This window comes from Rhipicephalus microplus, chromosome 3 (assembly GCF_043290135.1).
Source record: "Rhipicephalus microplus isolate Deutch F79 chromosome 3, USDA_Rmic, whole genome shotgun sequence".
Classification (NCBI taxonomy): Eukaryota; Metazoa; Arthropoda; class Arachnida; order Ixodida; family Ixodidae; genus Rhipicephalus; species Rhipicephalus microplus.
Window position 1 is genome coordinate 70,420,620 of NC_134702.1, and position 20,867 is coordinate 70,441,486.

General features: G+C 49.3%; 2 protein-coding genes across 3 annotated transcripts in view; both read left to right on the forward strand.

Moving 5' to 3' along the window:
* Positions 1-8,532: 8,532 nt before the first annotated feature.
* Positions 8,533-16,246, forward strand: LOC142802827 (uncharacterized). Its single transcript, XM_075887879.1, has 6 exons — positions 8,533-8,653; positions 9,251-9,358; positions 12,294-12,570; positions 13,705-13,848; positions 15,415-15,583; positions 16,148-16,246. Exons 1-6 carry the CDS (start codon positions 8,533-8,535, stop codon positions 16,244-16,246), a joined length of 918 nt encoding a protein of 305 aa, XP_075743994.1.
* A 226-nt stretch (positions 16,247-16,472) lies between these two features.
* LOC119161038 (sperm-specific sodium:proton exchanger) overlaps positions 16,473-20,867 on the forward strand; it is a 61,394-nt gene continuing 56,999 nt past the window's right edge. For both annotated transcript variants that reach the window (XM_075888338.1, XM_075888339.1), the window contains exon 1: positions 16,473-16,549. In XM_075888338.1, coding sequence (XP_075744453.1) covers positions 16,492-16,549 — 58 coding nt within the window. In that variant the 5' untranslated portion in view covers positions 16,473-16,491. The remainder of the gene's footprint in view (positions 16,550-20,867) is intronic.

The following is a 20,867-nucleotide window of genomic DNA, read 5'->3' on the forward strand; positions in this document are numbered from 1 at the left end:
TCAGGCACAATACAATGGTTCCAGCGCTTCTTTTCACTGCTGAAAGTATCCTTGGAAATTACTTCCATTTAGCTCTTCACTAGCGATGCCGTCACTTCGCCAAGAAACCACCCACGCATCGCACTTCGCAAGTTTACACTCCGTGACAACAAACAAAAATCTTAAGTGCGCACTTCTGGCATGTGCATGGAATTATACGCCGTGAGTACCGATGTATGAAGACACACAGCCGTGTGCATTTCTAATTGGTGGCTGTGCGATGACGCGTCTTGCGATGATGCGTCCTTCCAGCTTCCCGGCCGCGAATTGATCGAAGGCAGCGGCCAGAGGGCGCTATCTAACCCTCACTTCTCAGCCCTGTCTCGCTGACATCGGTTGATTAAGAGGTGTCGCGAGATTAAGATGGGCACAAAGACGCCCTTTAGCAATTCATCATTCATCGCATGAAGCGCGTGCGCACTTGGAAACTTCCTGGTATAACGGACACGTGATACGAAATACAACGCCACGGATAATGCGATCGCATTTGCCCAGTTATACTAGTTCCTCTGACTACCTGACTACAGTATACTGGCGTTGCTGTCCTACAAGCGAGTCCGAGTGCGTGGTCCATATAAACTATTTTGCGGAAGGGTTTCGGCGCAGCCAAATACGTGACCGGTAATATGGGCAATCGCAGGGAACTGTGCGATATGACGGCTTGTGGTTCGACGCACCACACGGGTTAGCGGAGACACGCGCGCATTTTTGTACCGCTCTGTTGAAAAAAACACCTCTCCGTGCGATGTCAGAGCTTTAGAAGTTAGTTTTTTATTCATGCTAACCGTTACTGCGACGATGACAAGCTGCGAAAGCCATGAACGGTGAGAACACTTTTTTAATGCACTAAAATGCTCTGCAATGCTTTTAAGCTGCTCGAAGGTACTGTCAGTTTAGGTAGCATATCAGTCGATACAGAAAACAGTTTTCATTGTAGGAAACGTTACTGCAGATAAAAAGTCACCATTTTTGAAGATCTCGGGTATGAGGATGACCGTATCAGCGTGCTGAGAGTTCATTTCGGGACCGCTGCTTCGGCCGACATCGTCAGTCGATCGGCATGAAACGCAGCACTTATTGAGCGCGTTGAGATAACTTTTTTTTTTCTAACCTTCAGCGTGCTACAAGATGCTTTTCTTAGTCAAAGCCACATGCTTATTCGAACGCTGATCTTGGTCAAGCTGCGCGGCACGGCGGCACATAAACAATGCAGTCAGACATGGACGCGCCGATAATCGAAACCCTACGCTTGTTTAACGTACTTATTCCTTTGTGTGCCACCCTGGCACACAGTTTGATCCAGATAAACGCCAATGGACTCGTTCGGCGCTTCGTGTGAACTTACTCTTAATTGAGTGAAGCTTTTGCGTTTTTCGTCATATATATGGTGCAATGGTCGGCGCTTATCTGGTTTGGCAGGTATAGATTTCGCCCACGCGTTCCCATAATATATTCGCTAGGCGCCCCTCCATCACAATTTATTTCTCGATATATTATTCACAGCAAGCCCCGCCGAGGTGGTCTAGTGGCTAAGATACTTGGCTGCTGACCCGCAGGTGGCGGGATCGAATCCCGGCTGCAGCGGCTGCATTTCCGATGGAGGCGGAAATGTTGTAGGCCCGTGTGCTCAGATTTGGGCGCACGTTAAAGAACCCCAGGTGGTCTAAATTTCCGGAGCCCTCCACTACGGCGTCTCTTATAATCATATGGTCGTTTTGGGACGTTAAACCCCACATATCAATCGTTATTCACAGCGACTTCATGCATAAGCTTTTTATCAGTGCGGAATATACACGTATTTGTGATAAAATGGTCTTCGCACACTCTGGCTTCAACGTTCGGTACCCAAAGGCTAACTGTCGCTGTGGCTCTCTTCACAGCCACGGCCCACCTCATTTTTGTGTCTTCATAACATGGGAATCAATACCTGCGTTTGCCTTTCACGCTCAAATTGCAGAAGCCAACGGCTGAACAACCGACCGTGGTTTATCAGGACGAAGATAAACGGGCGACCACGCGCGCGATTCCTGAATAATCTGAGGTTTGCGGTGAAGCGGTTCACTGTTGTCTAGAACCGGAAGCCGGCAGCAAACGACGGTGTATCCCACAATCCCTCGCTCTTTTACTGGTCACCTATAGGGATGTTACCCTTTTCATTTCTTTTATTGAACATATAAACGAACAGCGCTGCTGCGGATGTATACACACGCAAATGGTACGTTTGGCGTATTCGAAGTTTCCCTACCTTATATTTATTTAGTAGTAGTAATAGACTTTTATTCAGCCAAATTTATAGGCCGAGCATTTCGACCGCCTGTGCGATCAGTCGACGCTGTTCTTCTTCCCCTTCGGCGCCGATCCAGTCGAGCCAGGAGGTGATGGAAAGGGATGGGGGAGGGTAATAGCGGGATTGCTGAGCAGTTGGGCAGTAAAACAGGCAGTGTGACAGGTCAGCGTATGGGGAGGGACAATTAGGACAGCAGGGGTTAGACCTATATTTATAAAGGAAAAGGTGAGAGGGGGTTATCAAACAGTTCATTTGGATGTGCCGTAGAGTTCGAGCCTCGAGCGCCGTGAGTGATGTATGAGGGGGAGGGTAAAGACGCTTGTCGAGCCGGAGCTGGAGATATACCTCCTTGATAGTGTGACGCAAGGAGATCTGCCCATCGTTATTCGCGGAGCTCTTACTGTCTTCCGAAGGTGTGGGCCAGGGAATGAACGGTGCCCGGTGCAATATATCGCGGGCAAGCTGATGAGCTAGCTCATTGCCGTTAATACCCGAATGCCCAGGAACCCAGCGGAGGAAGACAGTGGAGGGTTGAAGAGCAGAGGCCGCTCGCTCGACCTCCTGTTGAAGAGCAGGGGGCAACGTGTTGTTCTGTATGTGACGGATGGCGGCGTGAGAGTCGCAGTAAATCGTGTACTCGGGGAGAGAAGGGAGGGAGGAAAATGACTGCATGGCGTGGACCATGGAAAGGACCTCGAGCGATAGTACATTTGGCGGGTGTAAGTATGGCCCGCTGGTGTGCGTGTCAGGTGCCGAAAGGTGTGGATGGTGGATAACGTAGCCACACGAGCCCCGAGGAGCCATGTATGAGGCATCTGTGTAGGCAACTCCCTGTGTAGAGAGAGGAGGAGAATGATGCTGTGCTGCCGCATGACGCCGGCCGGCGTGAAGAACGGGAGACATATTGGATGGGAGGGGAAGGATGCGAAGGTTAGAAGCAGCGGTGCTAGCGGCAGAAGGCAAGGTGGGAACGGAAACGGGAATGTGAGGGATACCAGCTTGGGCTAATAGCCATTGGCCTTGACGAATGAGAGAAAGACGGGCAATCTGAGAGTCGTGGTGCAGAGAAATAAGAGAACGTAATGGATGGAAGAGGCCTGTGGCAAAGAGCTTAGTGGTAGAGGTAGTGAGAGGGAGGTTTAGAGCTGCCTTGTAGAGGCCTAATAGAGCTCTTTCGAGTGTGTTGAGTTGCGTTTCGGTGAAATGAACGTAGGGTACAAAGTATAAGAACTTGCTAAGGGCAAGCGCATGTGCAACCCGGCACGCATGAGACTCGTGGAGCCCCGACTGCCGAGTGACAACGCGTCGCAGGAGGTGGGTCACCGAATGGCAAGTCCTCACAGCGTGATGTAGGGCCTGCGCGTTCTTTGTCGCGTGCAAAGGGAAGCCAAGAACTTTGCATTGCTGAACAGTGGGGATGAGAGAGCTAGAAAGATGTAGGGAGATGAGGGTATTGTGGGAGCGCTGGTACGCAGACCGGTTTAGCAAAAGTAGTTCACATTTCTCCGGTGCAGGGGACAGGCCAGCAGTAGCGAGAAAGGAAGCAATAAGGTCCAGGCCACGTTGCAAAGTATCCTGCACGTGGCCGGGACATCCAGACGTACACCAGAGAGTGATGTCGTCTGCATAAAAAATATGGTGGAGGTCAGGTATTTGGGACAGTTGGGAGGCAAGGGGGGCCATAGCCATATTAAATAGAGTAGGAGATAGTACGGCACCTTGAGGAGTGCCGCGGGTGAGGGAGTGTGGGTTAGACAAATGAGTATCGACTCTGAAGCGAGCAACTCGATTGGAAAGAAATGATCGGATGTAAGAATACATGCGGGAGCCACATGACAGGGAGGAGAGCTGAGCGAGTATGTGGTCATGACTCACGCCATCGAATGCCTTCCGTACATCGACGGTTACAAGCGCATGGATCTGACTACGAGAAGGTGAAAGAAAAGTATGCTGAAGAACAAGGAACATGTCCTGCGCACAAACGTGGCGTCGGAAGCCAATAAGAGAAGGAGGGAAAAACTCTTTCGCCTCAATAAAATCAGACAGTCGAGTCAAGGCCATTCGTTCAAGAGTCTTGCCAACGCATGACGTCAAAGAGATAGGGCGAAGGTTAGAGAGAGATGGAGGTTTGCCGGGCTTCGGAATCATGCAAATTAGAGATGATGTCCAAGAGCTTGGAAGACAGCCGCTGTTCCATGCTTCGTTGAATGTGTGTAAGAGAAATTCCTTCGCGTTGTCGGGGAGATTACGTAATGTAGTATATGTTATCTCATCCTCACCGGGTGCCGAGCGGGTAGATTGAGTGGCTAAGGCAGCTTCCAGCTCCCTGAGCGTCAATGGGCGGTCCAGGTCTGGGTTAGCTTCGCCACAGTAATCTGGGTAGGAAGGTGTGAGGGGGGGTGGGAGATACAGAGATTTTAAATTTTCAAACACATCAGATGGAGTCCCTTGAGTGAGAGCTTTAGCTAGGGTGGGAGCAACGGCAGGCTTGGTACCTAAGAGAGACCTAAACAGAGACCATGTAGAGCGCGAGTGCAGTGCGGAGTCAAGGCCGTCACACAGCGTGTTCCAACGAGAGTGCTCGAGAGAAGTGCCGTAAGCGATAATTTCAGCCCGCAGAGCATCAATTCGGAAGGAAAGTTGGAAGTTGTGTGGCTGCGAGCGGAGAGCGCGTTTCAAACGTTTATGACGTCGCCATAATCGGAGGAAGTGAGGATCGGGGTCAGGAATGGGGAGTTGAAAACGAGCGCGGCGACTACAGGATGTCATTGCTGCGGAGATCCGCGACGCCCAGTCGTCGTAAGTTTTAAATGAGTGAGACAAAAGGTTATTACGGAATGCTTCCCAGTCAGTGTGAGCGACTCGTTGTTTCCGCCTATTGTGGGAAAGAGGGGTGGTGATGTGTATGAGAAAGTGATCACTGAAAAAATTTTCAGCAGAGACCTGCCAGTGAAAAGGAAGGGAACTCCGAGAGAACGTGAGATCGGGTGTAGTGGAACGCTGTGAAACAGTGCCCGCTCGAGTAGGGGTGTCAGGAGTATTAAGAAGGGTGAGATGGCGTTCCTGGGCGAGGCAGTGTAGAAGGCGACCTGGTTTGAGTGTTTGGGGGTAACCCCAGAGCCTATGAGGAGCATTAAAGTCACCCCCAAGGAGGATATGGGTGGTCGATGGAAGGGAGTGCAGGAATTTGCCAAGAGCACTAAACAAAGAGGACGTGACAGGGGGGTTATAAAATGACATCAGAGCGAGAGAAATACGGGTAGATGGTTGGTAATAGACCACACCAACTAAATGTTTCAGGAGGGGGGAGGGTACGTCTAGTGGTTCAACGAGAACGTCATTGCGTACATAAATGGACGCAAGTGGCTTTCCCGTCGTAGCGTGATATGCACGGTAGCCTGGGACCGCAAGGGCCGCCCGAGTCTCCTGTATAAGGAGAAAATGGGGTAATGTTTGGCGGGTGAGAAGATATTGGTGGAGAGGGGTCCTATTATGACGAAAGTTGCGGCAGTTCCACTGCAAAATATCGAGGTCCTTTTCACGCGCCATCTAGGTCTTTGGAGTAAAGGAAGCGCCTACGCGTGCGCGTTCCTTCTTTTTTGCCGGGGGAAGTGACTCCTGCAGGGAGTTAAGCATATAGGTGAAAGATTCCAGTTGCTTAGATTGGGTTTCGAGGGTCGTAAGAATCCGGACAATTGAATTTTCCAGCTGGACCAAACGAGTGTGATGCGCAGTGGTGGTGGTTTCGACCATGTCGGCCAATTTGGTTACATGGGAGCTGGAGGTCGGGGCGGTGAGTGTGGTGAGTTGCTTATTTAGCTCCGTGAGTTGAGAGGTAAGAGAGGATGTGGTAGTTGCGAGTGTCTGTGTCAGTGCAAGTATTTTCTGTTGTAGCTCATCTGAGACGCGTTGTTGCTCGCGCTGGTTGCGCTCCAACATAGCCAGTCGCAGATCGAAGGAGCGGCTCTCGTTACTTGAAGATGGTGAAGGTGTGTTTGATGAAGAAGTGCACATGGGAGGTGTTCCCTTAACCTTAGCGGCGTATGAGCCCGGGGGGGATGTTGCGGGAGGCGATAGGAGCTCATGCGCTGAAAAGGAGGGCGGCGAAGGCTGAGTGGCTCGGCGCATGGCTGTGCGACGGAGAAAAGCTGCTTTGGTGCAGTCGCGTTGCTTAGCTAGAAGGTAGGGGCAGGTGGAGTCGAGAGATGAGTGGGTGTTGACTTGGCAATGGATGCACCAGGGTTGGGCGCAAACGTGAGCATCGGGATCTGCCGGTAGAGGAGACGCACAGCGGCGGCACTTGGCCGGAACGCTGTGTTGGGGGCATTGATGAGCACGGTGCCCTATAGCAAGGCACCGAGTGCAAGTAGGGGGCTTGGGTTTATGTGGACGGCATCGGAAAGAGACGCGTTTGAAGTACACAAAGCGAGGGATGATGGTTCCAGCAAATGTTATGAGGACGGATTCAGTGGAGCCCATCATACGTGCAGCGAGTATATCTGAAGTAAAGGATTCGAGGTCATGCAAGAGCTGAGATGTTGTGAAGTGACCACCGACGTTGTGTATGACGCCGAGACATGATATTGGAGGACTGAGGGCATAGGGCTTAATGGTGATCGGCTTACCATTAAGTTCCAGACTTGTGAGGGAGAGTAGGAGGTGGGCAGTGAGAGGTGAGTGCGTTTTCAGAAACACAAGGCTCTGAGCAGGTTTGGCTTGAAGGGTGACCTCCGCACTGGTCTTGGGAGAGAGATTTGCGGCGGCTGTGATGGTAGAAAGCAGGTCATAGAGGGGCAGTTTCGGCGTGAGTGTTCCGGGTGGAAGTTGGATTCCGACGGTGATGAGCTCGGAGCGGGGGCGGGCGGTCGAGGCAGGTTTTCGATTGGCACTAACGGTGTTCCAGCTGCCTTCAGGGGATGGCGTATTGTCTTTGTTGACTTGCGATGCCGTGAAGTCCATTTCCGTCGATAAGTCGTCAGCTGAAGTGATGGAAGGCAAAACTTCGGCGATGGAAGGAACGACGCTCGTCGAAACGCGCTTGTCGACAGACTCGGAATTTCCAATGGGTAGGCCAGACGCAGATAAGGTGGGGAGAGCAGCAGGCGTGGTTGATTGCAATTCCAACGCTGCATTACGGCTCTCGGGCTCCGGCGTTTGCGTGGCTATCAAGCTGAGAGTAGCAGAGACGCCACCAGCGTTGCACGTTGCTGGACCGTGCGCGCTGTTGAGGAACGCTGCCTGTTGCTGTATTGTTGTCGGCGCGGGGCTGGTGACATTGCCAGATGGTGACAGCGGAGGCACGGCTGTATCAGGCGTACGACCGGAGGAGGCTGGGCTTACCGACAGGGCGTAAGTTGTCGTTGGAGTCGAGTGCTGGGCGGGACTCTGCATCGTGGAGGTGCAGGCGCGGCGCGTTAGGGTTAGCGCGGCGCCGCGCCGCTTCGTACTTTTGAAGGGGCCTGGGGGGCCAGCCTGGGGTCGGACCGGGGCCCGGATGTTGTCGGCGTGTCCCGGAAGTCTTCCAGAAGGAATAGTGAGCTTGTCCAGACACGGGCGGGGCCCGGTAACGGGCCAAGAACACGTAAAAGTGGAGCACTGTATGCGGCCAGCCAAACAAAACGGCGCCACCTGGTATTTATTTATTTATTTATTTACTTATTTATTAGTATACCCTCAAGACCCACAGGGTGTTACAGAGCGGGTGGGCACAACATGAAAGCTGCAAAAGTTGAGATAACAGCAGTGAAGGAAATAGAACAAATCAAAATAGTGAAAAAATAAAAAAAAAGACAAGAGCGGGCAAAGGACAGTAGCCTGCAGTCACACCATAAAGTGTTTTGAAGCTGCTGACTTGAGCTGCCCTTGATCATTAGTGGCAGCAATGGAGGGGGGAAGGCGGGTCCAATCTCTGCTTGTCTTCGGAAGAAAAGATTGCAGAAAACGGTTGGTGCGGCAGAAAGGATTGGCTAGTTCATTCGGGGGGTCAACACGGCATAAGAAATATGTAGTTTCCCAGATTAATTCTTCTCCTAAGTACTCGACTATTTCAAGTCGAGGTATACAAAAATGAGAAACTGTTCGTTTAACATGCCATATCTCTTACGTATATCTCTTACGTATAAAGTCATATCTCTTACGTATAAAGTCACTTTTGAAATGACAGCGTTTGCCTCTGGGACAATCACGCAGTGATCAACACTTACATCATGATGGAGTACAACATGGCCATTATGCGCAACCAGTTCGGCCGCCTCTGGTGCTTCATCCTGGGCGCCCTGCAGACTTGCACCGAGCGTGTCTCCGTCGCCGACAGCCTGCTCAACAAAGGTACACTGCATGTGCGTACTTGGGCTTACAGCGTACGTGTTACTCGCGATCTTTCCCAGACTGGCATCGATCAAACTTCTGTCGCATGACGCGCGGTGCACATCTTGAGAAGGGGTTTTGCAACCTTCCCGGACCGCATCAGTGGCAGAACTCTTACAGTGCTCGGCGGCAGGCCTGCTGTAGAAAGTGCTGCAATGACGCTGTGAGTTGGGCGGACCTTCCAACCGCCTCACGCGTATACGTGACGCTAGTCAACTGATTGCATTTGGCGCCGCACTTTTTTAAGCACTGACCACACGTACACGCGTTGCAGCACATGAGCGCGTGCCTGTTTGCGGTGCCGAACGCAACGAGTCGGCTGGCGCCACGTGTGAGCGTGACGGGCACGTGGCCAGGTCCGCCCAACTTACAGCGTCTTTGCAACACTTTCCACGTTGTCGTGCCGATAATTAGGGAGCAACAGAACGGCTGTAAAACAACTTATTGTCGCGCAGTTATTAGTATGTGTTGTTAATAACGTGTGGTCAATCCTCTATCCGGAGATAATTGTTTCCCGCGGCATAGCGCACACCTGTATGAAGCTTCAACTTTCTGCAGGCAAGCACCCAATGATCGCCACCATCCTGAACGTGGAGACCCTGGTGAGCGCCATCTTGTCCTGGGACATCTTGAGCATCATCATCCGCCAAGCCCAGAGCCACAAGCGTGAGATTGTTTTCGTTATTATATCTCAGCTGCTATAGCTGCTACAGTTTTCGATAGAAGCTTATTCTCTTGATTAGAAAAGCTGTGTAGAGGGGTATGACTGTATGTAAACATGAATGCATTCTCTGTTTGGGTGGCTATATCAGAGCGAAGATGCAGATGAACCATGTTTTGTTTCGGTATCTGAATAGAAAATAATTCAACTAAAGAATCTGCGTAGCATCGGTTTGTTTGCAGTAGATGGATGACACGAAAAAAAAATTAAACTAAAGAACCTGCATAGCATCGGTTCCATTTGCAGTAGACAGATGACACATCTAGCAGCGCAGTGTTGCTGCCTTGAGCCGAACGGCGTTGTCCTCATGGCTCACGCCACAATTTTTGTCGACAGGGTCTTATCAAGTGTGGGACCCACGGGACGGCTTTATGCTCTCCAGATTTTGAGTACCAAGTACTCAAAATCGTCGACCAATTTTTTTTATAAACAACGAATCTGCTCTCCTATAAAGGAGTACAAGCCAAGCAGGTTTAAAAAAAATGCTGAAGTGGAAGCTCCCGCAATGCTTTGCCAGCAGTAGGGAAGCGAGCTTTTGCCCTCCAAAGATCTGAGAAACATGCTATTTTCTGGTGGTGCCCACTTATAGATCAAGTGACCTCGATTTGTTGTCTATGTGCTATGTTAATTATAAATTAAGAGATAGTTGTTTCCGAAGAAATAACTTGCAGAATCTAGTATCAGTGAATTAATCTCCTATGAAATTCGCCTTGAAATCGAGGCTTACTGAAGAAAACTAGTGACACAAGGACGCACTTTGAACACTATCTGACCCTAAAAGGTTGCCCCGTTAAACTCGTTGGGCGTGCGAGGAAAAGGCTCCTTCCCAATGTCGAACGTCAACAGCTCATGATGCCCCTAGTAATATGGCTGCCGCAGCCGCCATCTTATGGTTGGCACGGCTTCACTTGTGGGCAAGAACTTCCACTCCAGTAATTTTTCCTTGGTACAGACGGTACCCGTAAATCGTTCACCTTTCGTTCTAAAGACAACGTTATAGTAAGAAGTACTCAAAATCATTGAACAATTTATCTAAACACACAGAAACGTTTTTTGCATATGCAAATATGCTAAGCTTTACGGCGTGTTCATGGCAGAGCACGTACCATACTGAATTATTAACAATGATTTCTAGAGAAAGTATGCTCATTTTCAAAGCGCCCTTGAGCATTATATATGAAGGTGTTACGTATATACGGACAGCCGGAAATGGCTCTCCCATATTTGGGTTCCCGGTGCTCTGAATCTGTTACCCTTCGTCTGAACAACAATTCTTTGCTTTTTTTCTAACGCTAGAAGAATGCATATTCTCATAACGTTACATTACGACAGATTCCACGCGTTCCAGGAGTCGATTTTATGTGAAGCAGCTGCTTATCATCACACTATTTTTTTCTTCTGCAGACAAGGGTTGCGGAATGGCTCGCTGAATACACTGGAGCTTAAATATTACCTTTTGCATGGTCCAACGTAACGCCGGCACGTAACGCAGGCATTTTGCGTTATTCGTGTGATATGTCCCCTGTTAATTGTGTTGAGTCAGCTTGTTCACCCTTGTGCTAGTGTTAGCGTAATCTCGGGTACGCTGACATTCGTTTATCACAAGTGTAAAACAGATTACCACAAGAGCAGCCAGACTTTGGCGGCTATACATAAATAGAGAGATAGAGACTGCCAATGGGCTTTTTAGTTCACAAATAAATGCTTCGTCTTTAACAATTTATTCGTTGGTTGCTTCTTTCGAGGCAGAAAATAGTGCTTTTGGCCAGCTACGTCGTGGTAATACCTGTGTGCAACGATTTGTAGCTACATTAAAAGGCTACACCCGCTATAGCTGCGCTGAGCTAAGGTTTCTGGGCAGTTTCTCCCAATGATCATGTCGTTGTGATGGTGTCGCATGATTCAAAAACAATTATATAGTAAACAGAACATCAGCAGAACGCATTGATTGTGATGGCAGCTTGAGATTAGGAAAGACGACATTTCTGCAACCAGCCGTAGATGGGTATGGCACAGTGAAGATCAACGAGTAGTGAGTTGAAGATACCTCGTTCTAGATAAATCAAAGATAATGGAAGTAAGCGAAACACCCACATTTAACCGTCGTGGTGAGATAACCCGAAGCGCTTACAAATGATGCATTTTGTGTGAGTTGAGACACTCGAGCGCAAGCGACATCAGCGTGCGGCATCTCGGAAGAATGAACTATATCAATTTTATTCACGAGTGCAAACGAGGCACACATCATAAATCTCTAAAACAAAAAAAGTTATATTTTCACCGCAAAGGCCAATCAGTTAATGCAAAAGCAATAAACTGAAATGTAAAGCGAAGTTAGGCTGGCACCTAACTCTTCTGTATCCGATCTCGCGTGACTCTTCAAAACTCTGGTATAAGAGAATACGGCCGTTTCAAGAAGGTGCTTATTCCGCAGTCTTTTCCCGTTGAGAGCGCAGCCTGCATAGGAGGTTTATGAGCCGCCCAATGATGGCTGCCGAGATAGCGCGTATGCCAAAGATCGTGACTGTGCCCTTACAGGCAAAGTTCAACATTGTTGCATGCTCTGTCCAAGAATGCCTACAGAATTCCCACTGCAAATGAAGTTGTGAAGTGCCTATACTACGCCATAGTTATCCCTTTTGAGAATTGGCATATAGCGCCTACTGGGCTTACGTAAGCCAACAGGTACCCCTACGTATATAACTGCACATTTTCTTGCTACTGTTGCTGATGGTCACGATCAGCGATTTGTAATCGGAGGAACGCCTAGTGTGATTTTAAGTTCTGCTACTCAATATTACCTGCTATATAATGACTCCTCGTACTACGTGACATAAAACGCGAAGCTGCTTTGGCGCTCTCATTTGCTGCTCACTGCAGGCATCAGCGTGCTCCCACTTCTGCTGGAGATGAACGTGTCTATGGTTCTTAGCGGCGCATGTGGCCTGCTGTGCGCGTTGCTGGTGAAGGCGACGCTGCATCGCTGCCGTTTCAACCCGCAGTGCATGGTCGTGTTCATAGTGGCCTCTTCGTATGCCCTGTTCGCTCTGCTCAAGTTGTACGGGGGCTGCGGCATTCTGGGCGTCATCTTCTTCTGCGTCATGGTTAGCACTGACACGATCATCACCTCAACGGAGCTTGAGGATGAGCTGAAGAGGTACACAATCGGCGCAATGGTGCCATGGGACACCTGCTAAAGTAAAAGTGAAAGGAAGAGTTTGGGGAAAGCTCGCGCGCTCGGGAATGATCATGGCCAAAGGTAAAAAGGAAGACGTCGACCAAAGTTAACTAAAAAATAACATTCTTTTCGGCTCTCACATGTTGTCTTGTTTACATAATCAACCTGTCATGATGAAACTTTCCATTGGGATCCTGCTAAAATGCTCACATGTAGCCTAAATTGGGCCCTATCTGAATCCTCACAACTTGAGAGGCATAACTAAATTCTGCATGCATGGTCGGCAACCTTTTGAGCCTAGGGCCAAGTTGCGCGAAGCCGACAAGGCCGGAGGCCGGGTGCCGCATGGCAAATCAAGTCGGGTTGGGGGGGGGGGGGGCGGAGCTCTGCAGGCTAAGAGACGAAGTTAGGTGAACTGATAATGATGTACAAGTCTGTCCAAGTTTTGAAGATGTCAAGTCTGAAAATAGGGCACACTGCTAAATGGAAGCGATATATAAAATCATTGGAGGTCTAAAGTGTCATGTCGAAAGCGACGAAGGGAAAGGTGGAGCCGCATGCCGCATATATGCTGCCTCACAGGCCGCAGGTTCCCGACCCATAATTTAAGGCACCAGCTTATCAGCCTTTCTTGTTTTGAGGCTTCGGAATTCAGGGTGTTGTCATTATTCCTCCTCTCCCCTTTTTTAGTATAACACCGCTTACGACATTGCTACTCTTGTTTCACACTATTATCTTCAAACAACACTTTTACGAACTGTACAGTCCTGGTCAAACGTTCCCAGGGCACGCTTTCATAGAAATGCATGGGATAACATGGAATATTGGCCTGGGAACTTTTGGCCTCGGATTCGAAAAATGGGTAAGGCAGTGAAATCGGCAAGACACACGTGATCGCGTATTGCACGCCTCCTGATGTCAGAGGCCATGTTTTTCTTTTCGTCCTATTTTTTTTACAGTCGACCTGGAGAAAACGAAAGTGCTGCGCACATGCACTCTGTACTAGAGTTGCTGCACGTGAATCCCGCTTGGTACTATATTGCACTTTAACCGTTTAGACAGCCGTGTGCGTGCCCAAACTCGGTTGTCCTCACGGGCCACCTTCTCACGCAGGTATTGGGAGGTGCTCCACGATATCAGCGAGGTGATATCGCTGCTGCTGTGTGCCCTCTACATCGGCCACGAGATCACGCCCAATGTAAACGCTTCTGACCTGCACACCTCGTTTCTGACCTACCTAGTAGCCGTCGCGTCCCGGTGAGTGAACGCTGGCTTTCGTTGTCCACGGCGTTGCTAGCTATCTCGTCCCAGAGTCATTATGTTTTATCAGGGCCACAACTGGATAACAATCGAGAGACAGGAATTGCATTTGTTAAGTGGAGCAGTGCTCCGCAAGTGAAAACGAGAAGTGAATGTCTGACCAGAAGTGCGTTCTTGAATGTCTCTTGGGTGACGGGAAATGGTCAAGAACAAAGAGCTCAGCGCTGGTACGTATTCACGGTAAAGTACAGGGTGCGCAAACATGACACAAGAGAGAAAAGTCAAGACACAGTGTCTTGACTTCTCTCTTAAATTCGTGTTTGCATGCCCTGTCTTATAACTGGAAGTGCCACAGAGGAAATCACACATGATTTGCCGTCTCAATTATTAGCGAGGGCATTCAGGCGACGGTGCCTCCTACAGACTCGTCAAGGGAGTGAGTGAGTGAAAACATTTATTGAAAAACAAAAGATAGGTGCAGCTCTTTAGAGGCTCCTTATTGGGTGGAGTCCTTGTTCAGAAACACCCCATTGGTGACACTCGCTAGCCTAGCCCTCTGGACCAGGACCCTTCGGGGCTGAAGGTCCGAGCAACCGAGCAGGGTCGCCTCCCACTCCTTTCGGCTTGGGTAAGGTTCGGGGGAAGAGCTAAGTTCAGCTGGCAAGCCCAAATAATGTGGTAGGTGCCAGTCACCTGCCCACAGTATTGACATTCGCCAGTCAAGGAAGAATCGAAATGTTGCCCGATTGCTGGGCATAAGAAAGTATTAGTGAAAAGTCTCAGCGGCAGCACGAGAAGCCATGGTCAAGAAACAAGGGAGGTCACATTGGTTGAAGTTGTCATTGTGTGCAGCAATGGAGAGAAGATACTATGCAGAATCCCCGATTTCTGGCCGGGAAGGCGATCAAAGACACATGTTCGCCGCATATCTGTATACGTCTGAAGGTCTGCGCGGCAGTGCGGACTTCGAACGGCATGTTACTACTAGTTGTAGCATTGAAGAAGGTAAACAATAACAAAAAATGCAGGGAACGCGTGATACACTAATAGTGAATACAAAAAGCACGAAGTAAAAAACAGAGAGAGAGTTACATAGTCCGATGCATTTATGATAATCATTGAAGGTCAGTAAAAGGCTCGCGGTAGTAATATATTTACCGACAAGTAATGGTCGAACATCAGCAAGTGGAACGCTTCAACACTGACACTTGTGTGCTTTATCACTTGGTATATGTATCGAAGAACTGATTGTTCTAGAGTACTGTTCATCAAAAAGGAAGTAGATGGTCTCCAGATTTGAACTAGAGCACATGAGCAGCAAAAATAAACAAACCAGTCACACAATAACAAGGGTCCTTCACGCACAGCACGTACAGACAGAACCGAATCGTGTATATGTACGTCGTAGTTCGCAAATACGGAGTGGACCCAAAGCTTGCGTCCTTAAGCATACTGGTCAAACGGTAACTGAGAGGCCATTCAGCAAGCCACGCTTTGATGGGTTGTTCACAGCTTCACGTGCATGCGCGTATGTATTAGACAACAACCAATGCGCACGCGCAGTTCCGTGGCGGTGGTGTGCATGCTGCCGTTCCTGTCGTCGGTGCGCTCTTCCTCGCGGTTCGTCCAGGCGTTGATCCTCATCTGGATGGGCATGCGAGGCTCCTACCGCATCTTCCTCGCCGTACACTACCTGCGACTGCTCAACGTCTCCATTGGGGAGGCCACACGGGTACGTGAGCTTTTTGCGCTAAGCAGGTATGCTGGTCATAAGACTAAAACACGTATACATGTATCTTACCATCTTTCTCTGCTTCCATGTTCTGTACCGTCGCTCCCCCCTCTCCCCTGTAGGGAGGAAGGAAGTGGTTTTAAAATGAAGAATGAGAGAAAAGTGCACCCCACAAATGTCTCACTCAGAGGAGGACACCTCAGCGGTGGAGCACTGGGAGAACTGGTGCGGGGAGTGAAATATAGTCAAAGAGAACACTGCGCACGCCTATACGCTTGAAAGGTGACGAGTACCGAGGCTGCCCAAGACGCAATTAAGGCACTCGAGTACACAACTTACTACATTATTAGGGCAGGGTACCTTTTTGCTCAAAAGCCTCAAGAGAGAGAAATAAACGTTTATTTAGAAACAGTGTTCCGAGCAAGGCCCGGTATCACCCTAAGGTGGGAGGGTTCCCTAGTCCAGGAACTTTCTGGCTTCGACTGCCCTCTTGACCCTGGTGATGAGTTGCCGCTGGTCTTCAACGTCTTCGAGGACGAGCTTGGCTTCCCACGTTTCCATTAGGTGGCCGTCGCTTATTCATGGGGCTTGGTCCCGCTCCAGTTGCACGTCGTGATTTGCATGGCACTGGCATTCCACGAGCAAGTGTGCCAGGGTGTCTAGTACGTGGCAGAGTGGGAACATGTAGCCATGTGTCGTTGAGTAGAGGTGGCGCATTAATATGCCATGTATGTAAGCGTTGCTTTGTTGGCGCCAAACCTTTTTTTTAACATGGCGTATGTAAATATGTTATCTAAGTGTGTATATGCTGAAAAGCGCTTCCGAATCAGCGGCAGAATAATGAGCGCCTCGAATGGAGCCCTCACTTGCTATTTCTCTTTTAGGGAATCGTCCACGTCGCCAGCGCCATGATTTTCGTAGACTTGATCAACGTGATGCTGTTCGAAAACATCCTAACCCTCATCGGTGAGTTCGCGAACTTTGATGGTGTGGACCTGTGTAGGTGAGTGATTCTATTTTCTGCGCAAGGTATCGACCTTCTTCGGACTCTGGCATCACGTCGCATGTGTATTTCGACGTTAACTATTGACCTTCTAAGTGGAGTGGATGTAGGTGCTGGTTTTTGTGAGCACTGTCATTTTATGTGGACGGATATTTAAGCCAAGAAAACCATACTGGTTGTTACTTGTTGTTTGTCGCATTGAAGAGTAGTATTTGCGAAACATATTTAACAGGCGAATATGAAAATGTATGAAGAAAGTCACAGTGTCACTTGTGCGTTCGCTTAAGACGACGCGTAGGCAAAAGTCATCCCCCCCCCCCCTTATTCGATATAATTCCAGTCCTCCGAAAGCTTCCCGGGTCTAACGTGGTTTTGAACATACTCCAAGATCGGAGGCTTTGGAACTATTCTGCGCCTCACCTGATTTTAGACTGTCTCCGCGATCCGTCCGGCTTTGACCAAGTCAAGATGCCAGGTGATCGCGTGACTGAGCAATGTCATGATGACCTCAAGATGACGTCACAAATTATGGCGATTTGACGTTACTAGCTGTGTTTACCTTGCAAGCGGATCTGCTCCTGACCAGCTCGGTGCTCTTTGAAACCGAAACTGTGAGTAGGTGCTCTAAAGACGTCTCGAGATGAATAACCATCGCGCACTCGCGCAAACAAAGTTTTCAGCTGCGATAATTGAGTCACAGTTACGGCTCCGTGTTTTCGGATAAATTCGATAAATACTTACCGGCAGAATATTTCACAGTTCAGATTTATTCGAAAACTCCAATTTGAAAAGGGCACTTTCAACGTTTAAAGGGTATTTTCAAAGCTCAGAACCATCGATTGAAAGGCGTGCACCTCCATCAGCGGCAGCAACCTCTTAATGTATGCTAGCATTTGTTACAGTAAACTTTAATGTCGCAATACGAACAAATGTATGTTACATTAAAAAAAAAGCTTCCTGCATCACAATGTCCCGAAGTGTCGGAGGTCGATAATTCGTGCGTGGAACGTCACCCACATGCGCGGATTTTCAAAGGAATTGGCTGCGACGACTTCTCGGAGAAGGTACAGATCCTTGTGCGTCCTGAAGTGCTGTTGGTGCTTGCGTGTTTACCGAACAACCACTGCGTTTCCCGAGCAACGTGGACTCGCGGCACAAGAGGCTGCCATTTTGGTTGTCCCTCCTCGCGTCACATGATTGAATGATTGATCTGTGGGGTTTACCATCCCAAAACGACCATGTGAATTTGAGAGACGCCGTAGTGGAGGGCTCTAGAAATTTTGGCCACTTTCGACCCCCTGGGGTTCTTTAACGTGCACCCAAATATGAGCACACGGGCCTATACAGTATTTTCGCCTCCATCGAAAATGCAGTCGCCGCAGCCGGCATTCGATCCCGCGACCTGCGGGTCAACAGCCGAGTACCTTAGCCAATGGACCACCGCGGCGGGGCATTCCTCGCGTCACATGATTCTTCGCTCGCCACGACGGTCCGCTCAAACGCTCAGCGCCTGACTGTCCAGTGCATGCGCAGTGGCACAACCACTCACTGGCTGAGCGGAGCGGGAGGCAAAAGACGGTCGGCTAAAAGTGCCTAATTTGGTTTGCATGTACTGTCATATAATTGTATGCTGTATGCTATAGTATTGCATTTAGCACGAATGGCAGATGATTTGTACCATGTACTGTATACGACGGAACAGAGGTGTGTTTAGAAAAAAATCACAGCATATCCACAGAGTGCATGATGATAAGTGGGGCGAAGCCTACGTCAGTACGTCTGCGCTTCCGTCCGTCAGTTAGTTCTTGCTTCCATCCGTCCGTGCGTCTGTCTGGGCGACCGTTTGTTCGTACGTCCGTCCGTCTATCTGTCCACGCGTCCGTCTTCCGTGCGCCCGTCTTCCGTGCGTCCGTTCGTGCGTCCGTTCGTGCGTCCATTCGTGCGTCCATTCGTGCTTCCGTCCGTCCGTCCATACGTGCGCCCATTCGTGCGTCCGTTCATCCATACCTACATCTGTCTGTCTCTCTGTCTGGCTGGCTGGCTGTTCGTCCGTGCGTCTGTCCATCCATCCATCTGTCCATCCGCCCATCCGTCTGTGTGTCCGTCGGTCCATCCGTCCACCTGTCTAGTGAATACTCCAAGTACCGCCATCTCGCATCTTTTCTCCAAATCGAAGTACCGCCATCCAGCGGACATTCCAAGGACTAAACGAGAGGTGACGCAGCCGGACCAGCTAGAGGAGCGGCGCGCACGCACTCTCTTACGGCCTGCGCTTCGTCTATAGTTCCGCCGTTCAAAGCCACTAGTTCATGGCACTGCAACCCAACCCTCGCTAAGCCTTGCTGAAACCAAGAAGGTGACGCCCAGCGAGTTTGATTTGGCAGCCGTTCTTGGAGTGCTCAAAGTGCGTCCTTCTGTCACTAGTTCCTTTCTCAGTAAGCATTGAATTCAAGGCAAATTTTATTGGAGCTGAATTCACCGATACTCGTCTCTCTAGGTTACTTTATCAGAAGCAACTACCTCTTCATTTATTATTAACGTGCGCGGGTTTGCTCCTTAATTCAAAAGGGTGTGCGCGTGCCGCTTCCCTAGTCTGGTTGTGAAGGTGGTTACCTATATATACTACTACTACGACGACGACGACAACTACTACCACTACATACATCGCGGACACATGACCCACGACTTAAAGGGCCACTCACCAGGTTTGACAATTTTGAGCTGACGAGCGCAATGCGTAGACGAGGCGTTCATGATCACGTCTGCCAAAATTTGCAATGCTACGCGCCGCGGAAATGGGTCAAATTTCAAGATGAAAGCTGCTCGCCCTCCCCTCTACCGGTGCACGAGTAGAGAATGAGGGCATGACGTAGGCGTAGGAATGACCCTACGTACACGTCAATGCAGTGACGTTGGTCCTCTACGTAGACGAGTCTGCTCTGACGTTGTCGACAGTATACCATGTGACATGGCAAAAATTATTTAACACAACATGCGTAGTCTGTGTGTTTGTTGCTTTCTTACGGCTTGCGCTTCGTGACTTCTTCCCACCTTTAACCACCTCAAGTTTATGGTATATACTAGTTCACTGTATTCATGGCACTGCGGCCCAACGCTCGCTAAATCTTTTTAAAACCAAGGAGGTTACGCCCAGCGAGTGTAACGTAGCAACCCTTTCGTGTCAGATGGTGCTCAATGTACATGCCAATGGCAGCTAATGGGTAATGAGAGACAGAGGAATTCGGCTTTCTGTTAACGCGCACGCTGCGAATTTTTTATTGTTCAACAACGCACAGGAGAAATCTCCCACCGGCACCACCTTGCAGGTCAAAGCTTAAGACATGTTACGCACTACTATGAGGGACGACCAAGTGCCGCTTTAAAGAGCTTCGCCCCTAAAAGTGGGTGACGATTCAGAGTACTTGGTGCTGTACTATGGGAGAGCCATAAAGTTTCATACAATGGGGAGAGCATAACGCCGTCCCCTAGAGTGACGTGGAGTTCATAAACTCGAGGAAAAGCCCACTACGAGGACGTACTGCTATCAGGGCCAATTGAACACTGATTCCTAAAAGCTAGCTCTGTCGTTTCAGACACAAAAGTGGCACAATGTTTTTCTTTAACTTCATTTTGGTCTTGCCGCCGAAGCTTCGAATTCGCTGCTATTAACGTTACTCAGACAACTACTTTTCCTCTCAAGCACATAATCTTTTGTCAATTTTTATAAGATGTAAGGAAATGCTTAATAAAACACGTTATTGGCTAGCTAGTTCATACTGTTCAGTAGTTAACTATGCAACGCAAGGCGAAGAAAACAAGAGATACAAGAGCCACGACCGCTGGACAAACTCCAGCGGCGCTGAAAGAGCGCTCTTTCCGGTACCTCTTGGTTTCTTCGCCTTGCGTTGCGTGATCAACTTCCGCAGAGCAAAAAACGCTCGATCGTGCAGTAATGTAATGGCGAAGTTTGCAAGCTCACTTAGGTACAAGCTTTTCACCCATAAATACTTTCAACTATTGTCTTTCAACCTAAAGTAGCAGCAACACACTTCCCACTTATGGTGCGAAGACTGTGGAAACAGCGGTTCCCTTGCCCTCCCACCTTCCCTCACGTCACTTCTTCTCACCCACACTTTCCTTTCTCCCCTCTTTGCTATTGTATACATGGCTATGCTAGAGGAAGGTATAGAAAAGCTGCATCTTACCTGTACTTACCTACGGAGCAGAAACCTGGAGGATAGCAAAGAGGGTTCAACTTAAGTTGAGGGCGACGCAGCGACC